At 52.2% G+C, this 19,418-nt stretch overlaps 2 protein-coding genes and 1 pseudogene across 6 annotated transcripts in view; all 3 read left to right on the top strand.

Annotated features, from left to right (window-relative positions):
- Positions 1–12: 12 nt before the first annotated feature.
- On the top strand, positions 13–18,000 carry Brd9 (bromodomain containing 9). 5 transcript variants are annotated; one of them, XM_005407030.1, is made up of 16 exons: positions 13–161; positions 364–578; positions 906–1,038; positions 2,419–2,479; positions 2,965–3,109; positions 4,375–4,485; positions 5,090–5,202; positions 6,203–6,335; positions 7,052–7,127; positions 7,992–8,087; positions 9,134–9,266; positions 10,427–10,538; positions 14,838–14,876; positions 15,671–15,773; positions 16,367–16,534; positions 17,389–18,000. In XM_005407030.1, the coding sequence occupies exons 1-16, from the start codon at positions 110–112 to the stop codon at positions 17,487–17,489; spliced, it is 1,791 nt and encodes a 596-aa protein (XP_005407087.1). In that variant the 5' UTR covers positions 13–109; the 3' UTR covers positions 17,490–18,000. The 5 variants fall into 5 exon arrangements, with proteins under 5 accessions (XP_005407087.1, XP_005407086.1, XP_013361342.1 ...); XM_005407029.1 differs by having other exon boundaries at positions 5,087–5,202; XM_013505888.1 differs by having other exon boundaries at positions 5,069–5,202.
- LOC102019621 lies at positions 12,103–13,595 on the top strand (annotated as a pseudogene).
- Positions 18,001–18,094: 94 nt separating the features above from the next.
- LOC102024592 (tubulin polymerization-promoting protein) overlaps positions 18,095–19,418 on the top strand; it is a 74,896-nt gene continuing 73,572 nt past the window's right edge. The window contains exon 1 of the mRNA XM_013505879.1: positions 18,095–18,241. The gene's annotated coding sequence lies outside the window, so the exon portion shown is untranslated. The remainder of the gene's footprint in view (positions 18,242–19,418) is intronic.

The following is a 19,418-nucleotide window of genomic DNA, read 5'->3' as shown; positions in this document are numbered from 1 at the left end:
CCCGACCCGGAAGCGCTCGGCGGCGGCGCAGCCATTTCCGACGGGCTCAAATCAGTGCTCGGGTGGCTCCTCTCCCGCGGGTCGGTAGCCCGCGTCTGCTGTCGCAGCCATGGGAAAGAAGCACAAGAAACACAAAGCCGAGTGGCGTTCGTCCTACGAGGGTGTGGCCACCGGGAGCAGGCCTGAAGGAGCGGGCGGGTTCGAAGCGAGGGGCTGGGTCGCGGGGTGCGGCCGCCGGCTCGGGGCGGGCTCTGGAGCAGACTCACGCCTCCCGGCGCTGTCTTCCGCACCTATCATCTCTGGGGTGGCACGGTCCCAGGGTCGTACAGTCCCAGAAGGTGCTGTGGTTCTGTCCGTGTGCAGATTACGCGGACGCGCCGCTGGAGAAGCCGCTAAAGCTGGTGCTCAAGGTCGGCGGCAGCGAGGTGACCGAGCTCTCGGGGTCCGGCCACGACTCCAGCTACTACGACGACAGATCAGACCACGAGCGGGAGAGGCACCGGGAGAAGAAGAAGAAAAAGAAAAAGAAGGCGGAGAAAGAGAAGCACCTGGATGATGAGGAGAGGAGGAAGCGGAAGGTAGTGAGAGCAGTGGCCACCTGGCCAGAGTCTGTTTGCCGGTGGCTGTCCTTTTGGTGGGGATCCAGGAGCAAGGGAACGCAGGAGGGTCCCCATGAGAAGAGGTTGCGGGATGGCAGAGAGTTGCTGTCTAGTGTGAGTGCACCCTAGGAAGGTCCCCAGAAGAGGGAACTGCGGGAAGGCAGAGGGTCTGCAGGACAACAGAGGGGTGCTGTCCGGTGTGGGTGTGCCCCGGGAGGGTCCCCAGGAGAGGAAGCTGTGAGACAGCAGAGGGGTGCTGTCCGGTCTAGGTGCACCCCAACTGCACTGCCTCTCCTCTGACTTCAGGAAGAAAAGAAGCGAAAGCGAGAGAAAGAGCACTGTGACACAGAAGGAGAGGCTGAAGACTTCGACCCTGGGAAGAAGGTGGAGGTGGAGCCGCCCCCAGACCGGCCAGTGCGAGCGTGCCGGACACAGCCAGGCAAGAGCTTGACCCCATTCCCAGAGCTTGCCGTGGTTAGACACGCATGCTCTAGGGTCCATTGCCCGGTGCCATCTCTATGCCCTTACCAGCGACCCCTCGACCTGTGGTTCCTGCCTTTATCTAGAGCAGGGGTCTGGAGTCCTTTCAAGTGACCCTAGGTGGAAATGGAGGAAGCTGGAGTCCTCGGTGAGATTTGGCTCCTGAGTATCTTTTGCCATGATATCTGGGTAGATTTTACCGGTAGTGTTGCCCACAGCTGCAGTCTTGCTGCAGTCCACCTTGCCGAGGCTTTGTGCTTAGGGCAAACTTTATCTCCCCCTAGTGATTTGCAGTGTCTGTTGGTTTCCAGAGGGGCGGGGAAATCAAGACAGCTGGGGGTTGGAGTACAGGACATCAGAGACAGGCCAGAGGGAGTCTAGAGCTGGGATCTGTTATTCTTGCCATCAGAAGTGTGTTCTGGCTCACTCAAGGGAGAGTCCTGCAGTGCTTACAACTTGGTTTCTGGTCACTTTTCTCTTTGGATCATATCCCTTTGACTGTGGGCTTGACCCACTCTGAGTTAAGGAGACTGGTGGGGGGTGCTGCTGCTGACCTGTAGGGAGGAGTGCCATTGCCTGGTACCTCCTCTCCCCATGGAGATCATTGCCGTGGTGAACAGTAGCACTTGGGGGTGGGGTGGGGTGGGGTGGTTCCTGGGGTTGTTGGTAAATAAGGTCAGACACAAAACAGGAGTCAAACAGACCGTTTGTGAAGCCCACATAGTTACTGAAAATTGCTAGCTTGATCTGCCTAACTGCCCATTTGATGTTCTGCACCCATTGCAGACCTTGAGATACCTCAGTTAGTGATGACCAGTGCTTTTGGGCAGACCCTGGTCAGTCCAGAATATCTCTGTCAGGCTAACGGTGGGCCGGAGATGAAGGTGGCAGCTACAGCCCCTGTGTGATGTCAGTGCATCCCCATTCTGCAGATGAGGACGAGAGGCATAACCAGAGGTTGAGTAATCTCTCTCTAGTGAGTAAATAATGAGGGATCCAGGGTCAACCCCTATGTCCAGGCCTTGCTCCTGGCGTACCTTGTCTAGAATGTACCCGGCCTGATGGTGGTGGGAGCCGGGAACAGCTGGATGAGTGGCAGCTCCCTGGGGGAATTGAGGGCCTTAGGGACTGGTGTGGTAGAGCTTTTCCCACCCTCTGAGCTTCATGGGAGTCGTGTTGTAGGTCTCGTTTTACGTCCTCATTTCCTGCTTTGACTTACAATGCTGTGCAACGCCAAGCGTAACTAAGAATTGGAGTTGAAATTGAAATTCTTCAACAAAGTGATACCAGAATTTTCCTGCTAAATTTTGACTTTTTTGCTTTCTTTTTAACTTGCTAGCGGAGAACGAGAGCACACCCATTCAGCAGCTCCTGGAGCACTTCCTCCGCCAGCTTCAGAGGTACACTGCCTTGGTGCTTAGAGGGGCCTTCAGGGGACCTATGGGGTGTCACCTTCCTTTGCTGAGGTGTCACTCCCACCCCAGCCCACCCTCTGGCACACAGGCTTCATCTTGAGTGGGTAGCACCATGCACTGGGGGCGGGTGAGCGCTGGGAGGTAAAAGCCACAACTTCCAGGCGGGGCCAGGCAGGAGAGCCATGGATGCCTCACCTGTGCCCTGGAGGTTGTCAGCAGTAGGATGAGGTGCACAGCAGCTGGCTTGGCCTTGCTTATCAGGGCGGGAGCCCAGACAATGGTGGTGGGGTATTTATCACATCAGAACACCTTCAACAATCTTAGAAAACATTCATTTTGTTATTTTTTACTTTTAAGAAGCAAAATTAAAACTTGGTTAGTTGTATTAAATTTTAGATTGTAGGGAATTTTGTGTTAGTTCAAAATCTAGACTTTTGAATGTTCCATTTTAAAGTTGCCTTTGCTTTCAGAAAAGATCCTCATGGATTTTTTGCTTTTCCTGTGACGGATGCGATTGCTCCTGGGTATTCAATGATAATAAAACATCCAATGGACTTTGGCACAATGAAAGACAAAATTGTAGCTAATGAGTACAAGTCAGTCACAGAATTTAAGGTAAATTAATTTCTTTTATTTTAGATATCATCTTCTGAAACAGTTGTGACAAAGCTGTGTGTGTCTATGTCTGTGTCTCTGTATTTGATAAACATTTCCTCTGCCTGGCGTGTTTAAAGTTACTGTGCTGGTGTAGATCAGTCAATAATGTGTCCAGTTTGGCTGGCCTGGTTCAAGAATGGGTATTTTTAGAAGCATGATTTTCCTGATTTTTAGCTTGTCTTGTAAACTTGGGCATTTAATTTATTATTTTTAGAATATTTGTGTCTATTGCTTTACTTTTAGCTATGCTTTTTAGTTTTGGCAATTACTGGCTTGGCAGCCGGGAGCAAGGCAAAGGTAATGCTTGGTGATGTTAGCATTAGTATTGGGAAAGAGCATTAGTCTTCTTTCTTGGGTTGCGTGATTCTGGAAAAGCCTTTCTGTTTATGTTTAGTGAAGGATATACTGACTCAGAAATAACATGGCAGCCCTAAGGGCGTGTGGAGGAAAGGCACGCTCCTTAGGAGCGTCGGTTGAGAGCAGCTTGTTAAGCAGTTCATGCCGGGTCCTCTCCATTTCCTAGCTGTGGCCCCAACATGTCACTCTGAGTGACAGACCCAGGAGTGAGCAGCATCCCCTCCAGCACATGTCCACAACTAGAGAGGGCCTGTGCTTCATGACCTCAGCCTGCCCTACAGGGCCCAGAGCAGTGACAAGGTGAGGGCACTTGACAGTGGGGCCTGTGTCTCCATACCAATGCTCAGCTTGTCTGCTGGAGGCACCTGCTGAGAAATTTGTGATAATTAAGTACCAGGCTTTTTCAAGGGATTCATTTTTTCCCTAAATTGTTAGGAAGGTTGCCCTCACTTATGAGAAGGTATTTTTCTGTGGATCGAATTTTAAATTCTGGATGGAAAAACCCCAGAGGCAGAGGATGTGCCAGATGTGTTACTTCTCGTTCCTGTTGTGTCCAGATCTCTGCTGAAGTGGGAGGGAGCTCATGGGGGGAGGAAGCACAGGATACATACAAAATGCGTGTGATTGCCAAGCCTCAGACACCAGAGGCTTTGGTCAGCCTTTCCCTGGAAAACTTTTCACACAATTGACCTGTGAGCAACTTCCAAATCTCTTGAATTCATAAAAGTTACTTTAAGATGAAAGAGCCAAGTTTCTTTTCCACTCAATTTCAGCCCTTCTCTTTTGGCCTCTCGATGGGAATGGAGGACTCTGCAGTTGTCCATGTAGCATCTCAAACTTGACGAAATCCTTTTATTTCTTCTCAGGCAGATTTCAAACTGATGTGTGATAATGCAATGACCTACAATAGACCAGACACTGTGTACTACAAGTTAGCCAAGAAGATTCTCCACGCAGGCTTTAAGATGATGAGCAAAGTAAGAAACCCACTAACACAGTGAGCCAGAGAGCCACAGTTGTGTTCTAACTTTCTGTGCCCATCAGATTCATGTGAATGACATGCTCCATCCGTGCCCCCCTGGCTGACCTTCTGCTCCAGGGCTGCCCTCTCCTTAGGCACTGCTCCTGCCCCTGCCTGTGGCTCATGTGCTGCCTCCTGTGGGACTGGAAAGTGCTGGGTCTGGGAGTCAGGCTTGCTTAAGCTTGTCCTGCAGGCTTGCTTGTGGCGGCCTCCTGGAACCCAGGTGGTACATGCTTGTCCTCCTGGCTGTCCTGAGTGGGTCCCAGTCTGCTGTGAGCCAGGAGCATGTGTCCCTTGCAGGCAGGGCCACTTGCTGTGCTCTGGCTGTCCCCCTCCAGCTCTGGGCTGTGCCTTTGGCACCAAGCCCCACAGCCGCCCATGGCAGTGCCTGGGCACTAGGTCAGGCAGGGGAGGCGTGCCCATCCATCCCATGCCATCGGCAGGCTCTGTGGCTGAGGGAGAGGTAAAGTCCTGCTGCTCTTCCTTTCTGATTCTAGGAGCGGCTGTTAGCTCTGAAGCGCAGCATGTCGTTTATGCAGGACATGGATTTCTCTCAGCAGGCGGCTCTCTTGGGCAGCGAGGACACGGCCGTTGAGGAGCCTGTTCCTGAGGTTGTCCCAGTGCAAGTAGAAACTGCCAAGAAATCCAAAAAGCCGAGTAGAGAAGTCATCAGGTAAGGTGTGTGGGAGGCGTGGTGCCTAGGAGAGCGGGAGCTTTACTGAGCGGGGGGCAAGGAAGACCTGCGTGCGGCCTGGGTTGGAATGCCTTCCCAGACCAGCAGTTGCCCAGCCCGGAGACCGTGAGGACCGTGTTCATGGCCCTGTCAGCAGTTCACCCAGAGGTGCCTGCAGACAGTTGGGTGCGGTGGCTGGATGCCTTCCACTGGTGCTGCTCTGTCCTGCCACTGTCATTTTAACTAGAACACTGATGGACATAGGAGACAGTGGCCCTCCTGATCCTCTTGGTCCCCTGACTTACAATGGAGAGTCTTGCCATTTAGTACCTGAGGGCAGTGATAAAGCTGCAGTGTTGATTCCGTGTTTCCAGATCTCAGTCTGGGCCTTGGAACTGACGTTTACCTGACACCGTAGGCAGTTAAATCATGGGCCACATGTGTTCAGCCCCAGTACTGAGGGGCCCTGAACCACAACTCACAATAGCCTCTTACTATGCAGATTTCCAGAGTGTCTGCTCCATGGATGACCAGGCAGCGCTCGCAGGGCAGGGTCTGTTTTCAGGGCAAGGAGGGGCCATCACCTCTCCACCTTCTACAGGAGACAGGCGCCTCCTCAAGTGCTGTGTCCAGCAGCCCTTGGCTGTTTGAGTGAAACTGCTCTGTGGGGGTCGTGGGACAACCACTGAACCTTGCCCAGCCCACAAAGGGAGTCCTGCTGCTCCTCCTAAGGGGAACCAGGCAGTGTCCATCACTTTATTTCTGTTCTCATGGTGACAAAAGTGTGAAGTGAGCTATGGAGATTAGGAGGGTGCTGGCCTGCACTGACTTCATTCCAAGAAGGCAGCCTGTTTTGTTGTGATCAAAACAAGACACAGGAGTCAGGGTGTACCCCAGGTTGCTGCCAGCCATGTGTGGGGAGTGTGGGTAGAACCCAGGCTGGGGATTGACTTTTAGTGCAGGACAGTGCCCCGAGTGATGTCTGGTCCCTGCCTTGCAGCTGCATGTTTGAGCCAGAAGGAAATGCCTGCAGCCTGACCGACAGCACTGCGGAGGAGCATGTCCTGGCTCTGGTGGAACACGCAGCTGATGAAGCACGAGACAGGATCAACAGGTTCCTGCCAGGAGGCAAGGTAGCCACTTGGCTGCAAGCATTCATGTGGCTCTCTCACCAGGCACAGCCGTCAGTCTGGTTGTCGCCATGGCACCATAGGATCTGATGGGAGCACCACAGCCGTGTCCAGGCCAGGAGCTGGGTTGGCTCCATGTTTCTTTCCTCATTTCTTCAGCAAGAGCCCAGGCACCACGGGCAGAGCTACCAGGAGTGTGGAGTGCTGTGTCCTCACAGCATCCTGCACGTAGTCAGGGCCACATGCTGACCAACTTTCCACCCTACTGATTGGTGGAGGCCCTGTCCTCCAGGCTTCCTGTAGGCCAGGCTCCCTCTGCAGCACGTGCGGCACCTCCCCATTTGTTAGGGTTGCGTGTGTACTGTGTCACAGCCACTCTTCACAGGAGCATCCTGCCTCCTGCCTCACACATGCATTCCTTCTTGTCCCTCCCCACACCACTGCCTCGTCTCCTGGCATCTTCTTGGTGGTGGCTATTTGGTAGCCTGCAGGTGGCCAATGGTATAATGCTCTCCCCTGTGGGCTTGCCCGGGTCTCTTTGATTGGGCTTAGGGACAGTTAGCAGGGTGTTGTTTCGGAAGCACTGAGTGGAAGGTCTGGTGTCCCAAGCAGTGCTCTCACGACACATGTGTGCAGGCAGGCTTCAGTCCGGAGCCCACACAAGGGGGTGGCGCTGGGAGGCTCACAGAGGGCCTGCCCATGGTGTGCTATTCTTACAGATGGGCTACCTGAGGAAGCTGGGAGATGGGAGCTTGCTGTACAGTGTGGTGAATGCAGCTGAGCCCGATGCTGATGGTGAGTGCCACCTCGTCCCCTCCCTTGCCATCTGTCTGCTGCCTGCAGGCCACCTCTGACCTCATGGTCAGAGACCTGTTTGCACATCCATGCAGCTGGGAAGGACAGCAGAGCAGCCCTGCAGCCTCTTGCTCTTGTGCATGCTCTTGGCAGCCCCTCCATGTGTGTGGGCCCTGCAGCCAAGGTGCACTGGGCATTGGGGCAGCTTTAGCTAAAGGCTGGAACTTTGGCCACGCCCCAGGGGCTGCTGGGGTGCTTGTGGTGGGAGTGCTGCACGAGGCCATACATCCTCTCTCAGAGCAGAGGCTATCCTCGCATGCAGCCTCTGGACTGAGGCACACCCACAGGCACCCTCAGGCAGGAGAATGCCAAGGCTGGCTCAGGTTTGCCAGTGTCTCAGCAAGAGGGGTGACTCCCCACGTCCCCAACCTTCCATTCACTGCCTTGTCACTTTTAGCAGGAATGTACTGTGGTGTTCTCCACAGAGAAGATGAAGCAATCAGCTCATAGGTTAGATGACGTGGAGTTGAGGGCCATCAAGAATGCGTGGTGTGACAGTGTAGCAGGCCAGCAGTCAGGCAGACAAGCAGATGGGGACACAAGGCAGACTAGGTCTCCTCCACGAGGTGTGGAGCTGGCAGTTTGGAAATGTTAAACACTGCTGCTATGATGGCCAGAGACACAACAAATTCTGTTTTATCACCTCTGGGTACTTACAAAATGAAATTGCTGCAAGTACTTTGTGGAATGCTGGTTCTCCTTTGTAAGCTTGTTCTTACATCGTCTTTCTAGAGTCTCTGTCCCCTGCCCCCTAGTTCCTATGCTGCAGCTTGTGGTCCCTTCACACCTCTCATATCCCCACAGAAGAGGAGACGCACCCTGTGGATCTGAGCTCACTCTCCAGCAAGCTGCTCCCAGGCTTCACAACACTGGGCTTCAAAGATGAGAGGAGAAACAAAGGTACTGGTGGAGACTGTGTGGAGAAGGCCCCAGAGTCAAAGGCTGGCAAGATGTGGCTGGTGTGGCAGATGCTAAAATCTCTAGTCCCTTGAAGAGTTTTCTCGCATGGTTTTATTGCTATGTCTAGATTCAGGTTTTAAAACTGAGACCAGTTAAAGTAATGGGGATGAAAGTTGCATTGAGCGAGTTCCTTTGCTGTTTGCTCTTGCACATGTGTGTTTTGTCCATGTGTGAGTGTCTTGGCTTGCTCTGGGGCATGCATGTTTTCCTGTGTGTGTGCTTGTGGTAAGTTTGTTTGGTGCCGATATGTGCTTCAGTGCACGTGTTGTGAGACTGGCAGCCAGGCAGCTGTTCCTTGGTGGCCCTCCCTGAGGAGGGAGAAGCATTTCTTCCTTCCCTTAGAGGCAGTGTAGCCATCTGGGCTCACAGATCTGGATGTGCCTCAGGGAAGTCTTTTCTAACTCTTAAGGTGCAGAAATGTGGTAAAAACATACAGTAAACACTTGGATTCACCCTCCCTGGATTAGCATTTCTGTGGGTTTACTGTCCCTGGAGCTTTTTCAGAACACCCTTTCTGGTGGTCAGGATATGTCTCCATCATCCCCCTTTCTTGTGTCTATTGCTTCTTGCACGTCCCTGCCTATGCTGTGGTAAGATGCCCTGGAGGGTCAGCTTGGTGTCACCCCACTCAGGCAGCTCCTTGGAAATGTGCCATCTCCCCCTCAATGGAATGGCCATGGCCTGGGCTCGAGTGTTTGGAATGCTTGTTTCTGGAATGCTCTTCTCTGTTGCTATGGGTGTTGAAATTCTCTCTTGTTTGGGCCTCCTGCTAAGTGGATTAACTTCCATGTCCCCTGGGCAGGGTCAGCCCTGTTAGGCTTGGTTCCCACAGCATCTGCCAGAGGGGATTGTGCCCCTTGGTACACAGGTACCAGTGCTGCTTCGTGGAGACAGGGAGAGGAGGGATGGGAACCAGGAAGAGAATTGCACATGGCCACACTGTGTGCCCCACGCCTGAAATGGTGCCCCTTGTTCTTCCTCCTCAGTCACATTCCTCTCCAGTGCCAGCAGTGCCCTCTCCATGCAGAATAATTGTGTGTTTGGTGACTTGAAGTCGGATGAGATGGAGCTGCTGTATTCGGCCTATGGAGACGAGACAGGTGTGCAGTGTGCGCTGAGGTGAGCCTGGCTCGCGGGTGGCCCTACCTGAGCCCTCTTGCTGTGTGGTGCATGCAGTTTCCCAGAATGTGGTTTGGAGCCCACCTCTGTGGGTCTGTAGGGAAGCAGCTCAGGCCACAGGTGCAAGGGCAGCAAAAATTCCACATGATCTCCAGCTGTTCACCCTGGCCTGCCATGGGCCACAGTTTTGAGGTGGTGATGATCCAGGCTTCAGCTTCATGGAAGAATCTCTGTACTGTGCTGAGTGTGCTTGGTAGGAGTCTGTTTCACAGTCATATTGGAATGTGTTTCTTAGTGATTATGTGAGTCAACTAGGGCTGCTGTGACAAAGTTCTGCAGCTGGGGTATAAGCAGTGTTTATCCTCATAGTCCTGCAGGGTGGAAGTCTGAGATGGAGGTGTCAGCATGCTTGATTTGGTCTGCATAGGCACTATCTTCTCCTAGTTTCCTTGGTCTTCCCTCTGGTAATGCCTGTGTGTCCTGACCAGCTCTCCTGGAAGGACTAGGACCCCTACCTTCATCGCCCATCTGAAGACCCCATACAAGCCTTTAGTCCTCTCTGGGAGGGGCCACACGGCCTTCTGCAGTCATGGTTGCAGCATCGTTGATGCAGGGCTAGGTTGCTTGGGGCTCCATTTCCTAGGTGAGCTCCAGGCTAGCAGCTATGTTCCTCCGTGTCCTCCAGGTCTTTGAAGTCTGTGGAGCCCTTAGGCCATGGTTGGTGTGCTGATTCTAAGACTGGATTTTTTTTCCCTGCCTACTTCTTAAAATTTATTAGTGCACCAGTACTACTCCCACGTGCTGCTACACTCAGTTCAATACCGTTCCAGTCTGTTCATGATTTAGAGCCCAGACCAGGAGGTGTGGGCGCCCTCCACCTACAGAAGTCAGTGCATGTGTCACTGTTTATAAAGATCACGTGCACATTTTGTGTGTATACTACTTCCCACTATGGTTTTCAAAATTCCCTGGAGAGCCTTTCAGCCAGTTCTGGTTGCAGATCACGGTAACAGTCTAATGAATGCCGAGAGTCACCAGCAGCTTACAGTGTGGAAGGCATGGTCAGCAGCTGCTAGTCAGGACCACCATCACTGGCACTTCAGGGCCTCCAGATTAGAGACGTGTTTTGTCACCCTGTCCCTCTTACGGTCTTCTTCCAGCCTGCAGGAGTTTGTGAAAGATGCTGGGAGCTACAGCAAGAAGATAGTGGATGATCTCCTGGACCAGATCACAGGTGGAGACCACTCACGGATGCTCCTCCAGCTGAAGCAGGTGGGCTCTGTGGGGGATGCAACGGAGGCTTGGGTTGTGGCCTCTCCTGGGGCCTTGCGCCTTGGAAAAAAGCCCATCTCACCTGCCTGGTTCCCAGGGCAGAGCAGCTTTTGGAGAATGACTTTTGGCTGCTCTTTTCTCATTGGCTTTAAAAAAATTACCTGATAGAGAAACTTCATGTTCATTGTGTATGGTCCTATTGTGGCAAATGCGCTTACTTCATTGAGTCACTCAGAGGCCATATGCAGAGACAGACAAGTTTACTGGGGGCCAGCAGTGGGCACTCAGTGCATGACCGAGCACCAAGCCCAAAGGACAGGAGGGGAGGAGAGTTACGCGGTTCTAGTTCCCGGTCTGGTTCCGGGTCCAGAGGGGTGGTGCTGATATGATTTAGTGCAGCTGCAGAAATACTACAAAGCGTGGGCTTAGCTTATGACAAAGAAACAAAGGTGTTTGACATTTTACATAGGGGACAAGCAGTTTTATGACAGAGCATAGGGTGGTATCGGGTTAGGTAGCTATGACAACGTTTAGGAGAAACAAACTTAAGGAAACAGAAACTTGCACTTTAAAGTGGCACTAGAACACAAAATGGCGTTGGCTTAGTTTTCTTTCCCAAATCAATCCTCTTGCTGAGTTTTTTATCTCCAGGATTCCCTTTGGTTCTTTGTCACATCTTTCATGCTCTTGCGTCATGTTTGTGTTTCCTTTTAATCTTGAGCATGTTCATGTTTACTGCAACTGCTTTTGAAGCCCTCATCCCTGGACCTGCCCTGGGTTGTCCATCATCCCTGGCTGCTCCTGTGTACCCACAGCTCTGACTGGACACAGAGCCTTGCCAGGACTGAGACCCACAGGGTGGTAACAGGCACCAGTCATGTGCAGCCTCTGAGAACTATGAATATGCAGGTCAGAATTGAGATATGACTAAGCATGAGCAAGAACTTTAAAGACCAACACAAAGCAAACATAAAGAAATGTATTAACTATTTTAATACATGGATTATCTGTTAGGATAAAAAGGTTTTCTGTGTATCAAGTAAGCAAAGTGTTATAATTAATTACATGTTAAGAGTGCTCTTGATATGCTATTAGAAATTTTCAAATTAGATGTGTACTGCAGTGTATTTCTGTTGAACAAGGCTGTTGAATTTGTTTCTTCCTCCTAGGTCGTAGGGATCAAACCCAGGGTCTGTGTGTGCTGGGCAGGCACCGAACGTTGGAGCTACCCCTAGCCCAGCACTGGTTGGATTTTACTGCCTTGAAGGATATTCACATTTGTTCTGAGAGAAAGCTAGGTTATTGGCTGTCATTTGACACTGTCGGGCTGGCCTAGGGTAGCCTTTATGTAGGGCAGCTCAGCCTCGGTGTTAAGGAGTGGCACGTTGGCTCTGTTCTGGTGGCCAGTTTTCTGTGGGGTCTCTGTGCTGGCTGGGTGGACCTCTGTCCACGTGCGCTCTCACGACACTCATGGTGGCTCTTCCGGCTGGAGTCTCACCCTTGCCTGCCGCAAGCCCTCTCTGAGCTCCACCCCAGCTGTGAGCTCGGCGCCTGCTCTGGCCTCATGCTTGTGCAGGTGGGCTGCCAGGCTCAGCGCGCATCCCCTTGCCTGCAGTACAGCAGGAGGAAGCTGCTCCCTGTGGCCCTGACATGAGGTCATGCTATCAGCTAGCTGTGGACTACAGCCTAACTTCGTTTTCTGAGAGTGAGCAAGCTGGCATTAGCATTGAATAATTCCAGGTGCTCCGTGGCATTAAATGATAAAGTGTATAGTACACCAGAAACCTTTTATGAATGAAGAGACCTTAAAATGATGGCCACGTTTGTAATGCAAAGTTGGTGGAAGTCGCAGCATAACAGAGCAGCTGTGTTGGAGACAAAGATCACAGATGTGGATATGCACACTGAATGCCTGTTTGTGAGGAATCAGCACAGAACTAAGGCATTTCAAGAGGAATGCTTCCGCTGGCACATGAGATGAAGGCAGGCAGAGCTGCAGGCCCACGGCTACCTGCTCTTGGGCGACCACCACCAAGGTGCTGTTGCAGCTGGGTACGGACCCCCACAATTAAGTAGCCAGCAGAGTGGGGCCCCAGGCTGCAGGGGAGAACCTGCAGGACTCCTGGGTCTAATTGCAGGTTAGCAATAATGGGATAGGGGCAGTATTCCAGCCTCAATTCATGTCTATGATGGTGGCATGGAAAAAATACTGCTAGGTGCCCAGCATGAATCCAGATAGAGTAGCTCCAAGAGCTCTCACTATGACAGCCCACCTTGCTCACAGACACCACAAGATACCAACAGAGCTTCTGAGACATACACAGAGTATTGGAGAAAAGAACGACTCTCAGACCAAGGGGGATTATATTAAGAGAAGGAAAGAAGTTGAAAGCATCTTGAGGAAAGCTCAGATTGGATATAGGACTGGTCAAGTCGGCCAGAAAATAACCCAAGGAGCTCCTCTAAACACCCAAAGGACACAGCTACTCTCAGCCTGAGAAACCTGAGTGTTAGGAAGAAAGGGACATTTTCTCAGCAGAATTTCTGAATCTTGTATCTCTGTTGCTATCTCATCTACTAGCCATCAGATTGGGATCTACATAGGAAGGCATCTGACAGCCTCCACCCGCACTTTTTGATGGAGAGTTGGATCCAACTTTGCTGACATGTGGGGATTTGTGTCTGAGCTTGTGACAGCTAACTTGGAAGAGCTACCATGATTGTTGGGAGGCTGCACCACTTGTTTATTCAGTATGTGCTGAGTTTCTGATTAGTAAAGTGAAAGAATAGACACTAAAATTAAGCTGATCTGTAGTTACATGTATGGGATCAATTAATAAGCATGGCAGATTAATATGTACTGTAAGAATTTAGTAGTAAATTTTTTTGAATATTAGATGTAAATAGTATAAGTAATGTTAACATACTAGTTATGATATATGTTGTATTTAAAAATGTCTAACTTTAATTCAGTTAAAACACTTCATATTTCAAAGAATGAATAATATTAATATTAAAATCACTACATTGCTGGGTATGGTGGTGTATGTGTGTAATCCTAGCACTTGGGAGGCTGAGGCAGAAGGATTGAGAGTGTGAGGCCAGCCTGGGCTACATAGTGAGTTCAAGGCCAGCCTGAATTACATAGTGTCTCAAGAAAACAAAAACAAAAAAATCACTACATTAAGGGGTTTGCCTGAAAAAAATATTGTGGCCTTATAATTACACTATTGTAGAATATGTTATTTTGATGGTTGCAGGTTGTCTATAAAGACCACTTAACCATATAAATTGCCCTCTTATGATAAAAGTAATAGAGAACAAGGTACAGTTACAAATTCTACTGTTGGTACACTAAGCTGCTGCTGCGTTTTCAGTGTGAGGACTCAGGTAGTCACCTGGGGCGGTCAGTTTTCTGATGAAGGCATTTATCCTTCGTCACTCTAGATTGCTGGGTTTAATTTATTGTTGTGCTCACCTTCTGTGTGTTCTTAAGATTAGCTTTATTGTAAACAAATCTGTGTCGACTTTAAAAGACTGGAAATAGAAAAAAAATTATTGCCAAATCCTTTGGAGATTATTGTACTTATATAGAGTTAAAAATCAAATGCAAAAGTTTCTCGACTAAACTAGGCCTGTCCCCCTTGTGTCATTCCTACCTTTTCTACAGTGTGATCTTTAGAGAGGTTGTATTTTTGATATACTGTGTGTATTATACTGTATTTGTTTCACCTTTCCATCATGAGTTCAGGTGTGTTAAATAAACACAGCATTTTAACTTAAAAACAAAACAAGATGAAGGCATTGGAGGATGCGCAGCCCTGTCCGCCTGTGCAGGTGCTGCCAGGGGTCCGGCTGCCCTGGCACACCTGTCATCTGTCTTGACAGCACTCCACAAGGCTCTGCATTTGGTCACACCTGAGTTTAAACCACTGGGCCTGGGGCTGGGGATTTAGCTCAGTGGCACAGCACCTGCCTGGCAAGCGCAAGATCATGAGTTCGATTCCTAGTACCAGAAGAAAAACAAAAACAAACAAACAAACAAAAAAGTAAACCACTGGGCCTGTTTTTCCCAAGTTCCCCTTTTTTGTGTTAAAAACTGTCAGCTGCTGCAGCCTTGGGAACCCATCTGCCCTCATACCCCCTCCTGGAGCTTGTGGACCCCTCTGACATAGAGCCTAGCAGGACCCCCCCCCACTCACAGCATCGCAAGGCTGTGATGAGTGGGGCCCAGGGGAATAAACTGTCCTTCGTGTAGAATTGCTCTGGACAAACTGGTGTCCACCTTGTTCTTTGCAGCGGAGGAACGTGCCCCTGCGAGCTGCGGATGAAGTGAAGGTGAGTTCTGGAGTGAGTGAAGAGCCTGGATGGGATTTGTGTGGGGAGGGGGCAGGGCAGCCCTTGCAGGGTGCAGCACGCAGCCTTCTGTCATCCACTGGGGACAGCTCGTGTCTGACAAGTGATATTCAGTGGCAGTGCCCCTCCCTATGGTTGGGGTGACATGAGGGGCAGGGGTGGAGCCACAGCACTTCCCTCCCAAGTCCAGAAACGATTTTAAAGCACCAATTCCACAGGCACTGTCGGAGGTTGGGGGCTGCCGAGCAGTGTGGCACGTGGCAAAGCCTGGCTGGCAGTGCTGTGTGTACCCTCAACAGATGCAGAGCTGAGTCAGGCCCTGGGCACTAGGAGAGAGAGACCTTGGCATGGCTTGAAGGCAGGTGAACAGTAGGGAAGTGGTTGGAGGGAGGCCCGGTGGCTGCAGGCGCCCCTCTAGGGTGCCCCTCTCTGAGGAGGGAAAGAGGCCTTGAGCTTGGAACTCACCACCTCGTGTCTGGAAAATGCCCTGGGCCTTGAGATTCTGTGTCTTCCTGGGCATGATGGTGTCTCATTTCATGAGGGTGGCAGAGGCCTGTTGTTAACAGTTAGCACTGCTGTGCTGCTCTGAGTAGGCGCTTCCAGATGCACATCACGTGTCCATTCATGACCTGAGCCCCTGGCCCTGGACCGGCTCCAGAGGACAGGGCTCTGTCTGCGCCCTGCAGAGTGCAGTACTGCTGTTGCTGGCATGAAGGAGCATTTTTCATGTTGTGTTTGTTTCGGCATCACTTAAGCTCGATGATGGTCTTCTGCAGGTTGGGGACTCTCTGGGAGACAGCAGTGGCTCTGTTCTGGATTTCATGTCAATGAAGTCGTATTCTGATGTCTCCCTGGACATCTCCATGCTTAGCTCTCTGGGTGAGTCCTGGGCGCTTCCTGTATGGCTTCTCACATGGGTGCCCCATTGCCATCTCCGAGGTACCATGGCGTATCGGTTCCTTGAGTTCTGTGAGACATGGGAAAACCCATCAGCCCTGAGGAGACAATTGGGGAGGCTGATTGGAGGCTGGCATGAAACAAGCTAGCCTGTGGCTGGGTCTGCAGGGGCTCATCTTAGGACTGGGGAGGGCACAGGTCCTGCACTGTCCAGGTTGCCCATATTTTCTGGCCTTTTGTGAGGCTGCCAGGTCTCAGACACCAGTCATGAGCTGGAGTGGCCACTGTTGGCCTCTGGAAATGTTCCCATTGTTGAGGAGGTTGGTGTTGTGGTGAAGTCCCCCCTGCGGTGTTTGTGCATCGGGCAGCTGGGATTCCATGTGGCTCTGCTCGTGGGAGGGTGCTGGGCACGGCTCCCCAGGCCCCTGTCTGACATTGCTGTGCTCGAGCCGAGCACCCTCTGCTAAGCTCCTATAGCAGTGAGCTGACGGAGGTGGTGATACTGGGCAGAGGGTCAGCGTCCAGCGCACAGTGGCCCTGTGGCCTAGACTGTCGATTGACCTCTGTTCACACAGGGAAGGTAAAGAAGGAGCTGGACCACGATGATGGCCACTTGAACCTGGATGAGACAGCGAAGCTCCTGCAGGACCTGCATGAAGCGCAGGCAGAGCGAGGTGGCTCCCGGCCGTCCTCCAACCTCAGCTCCCTGTCCAATGCTTCTGAGAGGGAGCAGCACCCCTCAGGTAGGCCTTTCTCTGCATGGGCGGTGGCAGCCAGTGTGGACCAAGGCTGGTGTGTGGCACTGGATTAGGCCCAGGGTTGAGCGTGGCTCTGACACGGGATCTTTGCATGGCCTCAGGCAGCTGTGCTTGTGCCCTCTGTGTCCTGTGAGCTCTTTGGTTGGTGCAGATCCAGAGCAAGGAGCTACAAGTGCTGCCAAGATGGGCTGGGTCAGACTGCAGGGTACTTGTGTCACTCCAGCTGTCCCCGGCTCCTCTGCTCGTCCCAGTTCCAGTCTGTGTCAGCAAGTGCCGTATTCTTGGTGGCCCTTCACTTTCAGTGTTTCTGTTGGAGAGAACATGTGGCTGTACTTGCCAGGGGGTCTCATGTTCAAGGAGAGACAGGGCCACACTAGCAGCCCCTCGCTGTAGGGACACCAGATACTGGCCCTGGGGGTCATTTAAACATGCTTTAGTTCTCACTGGTGCTGGGGAGGGAACCCTGAACCTTGTGCCTGCTAGGCAAGTGCTCTACCCCTGAGCTACCTCCCTAGGCCCTAATACTATTCTTTTTTGCTTTCAGAAGTAAGTACTGAATTAACCCATGCATAGAATGAGTCTTGACATTTTTCTGTGGTGGCACAGAGGCTTGGCTGTAGCCCTGTGAGGAGGACCAGTACTCTGGGTCCCTTTCACTCTGTGGTCAGGCTGTCAGCCAGGCAGTGCCTATAGTAGGTCCTGGGCAGCCAACCTTGGGTCTCCAGGAGCCCAGGAGGGGACACCCTCTGTTCCCAGCAGTCACACAGACATCGCTGGCTTCCCAGGCATTGCAAATCTGTGTTGTCTGTTGAAATGCCATGTTTTTCTACAATTCGCAGGAAGCCCTTCTCACCTTAGTGTTGGGGAGCAGCAGGATGTGACCCACGACCCTTACGAATTCCTTCAGTCTCCAGAACCAGCAGCCTCTGTGAAGAACTAACTTACAAGTAGTCCTAAGTTTCTTGTGTTTTGTAGTTCGGTTTGCTTGTAAAGTCTGTCATGAAAGACTTGTACCGTCACTTTGGCCTGCAGCTCTGCCCAAGGAGTGCTGGCCTGCCTGTACCATCGTGCCTCGTATCAGTCGCACAGAGACCCACTGTTGCTGCTGCAGCCATCTGTGGGCGGAGAGCACAGCAGTGCAGCCTGCAGCCAGCCATGCAGCTCCTTGGTGCCCCCAGCTTCAGCCACATGGGCCCGTCTGCACGGATGTGGACCACAGGCCTGGAGAGCTACCCAGGAGCTGAGGGACAGTCCAGTGGGCAGCCTACATCTGTGCCCACCATGCCTCAGGAGGGAGGTGTTACACTGGAAGACAGGCATCAATGGCCGTGGGATCAGCGTCAAGTGCAACGAAGCGTCCGTACCTAGGTGTTTTTTTTGGATGCCCGTGTGTGCCACAGACTGCTCTGGCCACAGATGCCAATAAAGTAGACACTCTGAGCTGGCAAGCACATGGCTGTCCCTGCCATGCTTTGTCCCCACAGGCCTTCATGCTAGGAGCGTGAGCATGAAGAGCCCGCCGTCTGCTCGGTCCTAAGCTGAGGCTGTTAGGGAAGGAGCCATGGGAAGCACCCAGTGGCAGATACCAGCATGGATGCCCATGGCAGGCAAGAGGTGGCTGGACCCCCAGGATCCTTGCAGAGGTTCCTCTGGACGTTGGTGAAGGAGCCAAGAGCTGTGTGACTGAGTCAGGTGGGACCAGGCTTGCTACATAGAAGAACTGAGTCCTCACAGGCCAGGAGGCAAGACCCTGGTCACAGGCAGAGCCGCAGCCCCTGGCCCCAGGTGCTCCCTTACTGTGCTGCACATCCCACCCCTGGGACAGCAGCCCAGTAAGGAGGCGGGAGAGCATGTCAGAGTTGCAGTCTGTGCTGGCCAGTCCTCAGCGGGACCAAAGGCGAGGCTCCCCAGACATAGCCATCCCTGTCCCGCGGCAGTCCCAAGGACAGGAGCTGCTGCCACTCTGAGTTCTCCACACTCAGCAGACACAGCTTCCCTGTGATGGGCGCTGTATGGGGGCACAGGCTACCCCTGGGGGCAGCATTCTGTGCTGCAGATGGAAGGGTCACACCCTTTCAGCTAAACCTCTGCCAGGAGAAGAGACAGCACGGTGAGGATGGAGTGTTCATGATACTTTCTTCACAAAGGAGGAAAGGCCAGGGACCCAAGGCCTTATTTTACTTTTAGCCAGACATGATGGATTGTGTAGTCCCATCTATATTGGGAAGCTGAGGCAGGAGGATCGCAAGTTCAAGCCCTGCCTGGGCAACCTAGTGACTTAGTGAGAACCTGTCTCAAAAGGGTTTGGTATGTAGCTCAGTGTGAAGGCCCTGGGTTCAAACCTCAGTGCCTCTCCAAAAAAAACCTTACTATTTTTAATTTTGTAAGGTGCACGACATAAAGCTTGGCATTGACTGCTCTAAGGTGCACGGTCAAGTGGTGTTAGGTATCTTCACACTTGTGCAGCCACCACCTCTGTCACATTCCAGAATTTCTGTCACTCTAAAGAGAAACCCCGTGTTCCGTGGCAGTTGGTACTTGGACTGGCCTGTGGGGATTTCACACTCGAGATCACACACAGATGCCCTCTTGCACCCAGGTCCCTTTTCTGCCATAGGGTTCATGGTCTGTTGCCCTTGCCACTGACACTGCTGCTCAGCTGCTCCAGGGTTGGAGCCTGAGGAAGGCTGGGGTGGCCTCCTGGTGTGGCCCGCAGGGACCCTGGGTCAGAAGAGCCCACCGGGGTGAGGGCAGACATGACCCACAGGCCACGAGGCCTCTTGGGGACAGGGAGAGCAGGATGTACACCCCACAGCTTCTCTCTGTCAGAGGCTGCACGCCACACCAGACCACTGAGGGCACATGCACA

This window comes from Chinchilla lanigera, unplaced genomic scaffold (assembly GCF_000276665.1).
Source record: "Chinchilla lanigera isolate Chin_1 unplaced genomic scaffold, ChiLan1.0 scaffold00103, whole genome shotgun sequence".
Lineage (NCBI taxonomy): Eukaryota > Metazoa > Chordata > Mammalia > Rodentia > Chinchillidae > Chinchilla > Chinchilla lanigera.
Note: the sequence above shows the minus strand (reverse complement) of the source record. Positions and strands in the feature narration are given on the sequence as shown.

Excerpts from the sequence above, each read along its gene's own strand:
- Brd9 (XM_013505887.1), top strand. The coding sequence starts at position 110 with ATGGGAAAGAAGCACAAGAAACACAAAGCCGAGTGGCGTTCGTCCTAC. Across the intron at positions 162-363 it reads GTGGCGTTCGTCCTACGAGG|ATTACGCGGACGCGCCGCTG; the intron begins GTGTGGCCACCG and ends GTCCGTGTGCAG. Across the intron at positions 14,877-15,670 it reads GAGCTGCGGATGAAGTGAAG|GTTGGGGACTCTCTGGGAGA; the intron begins GTGAGTTCTGGA and ends GGTCTTCTGCAG.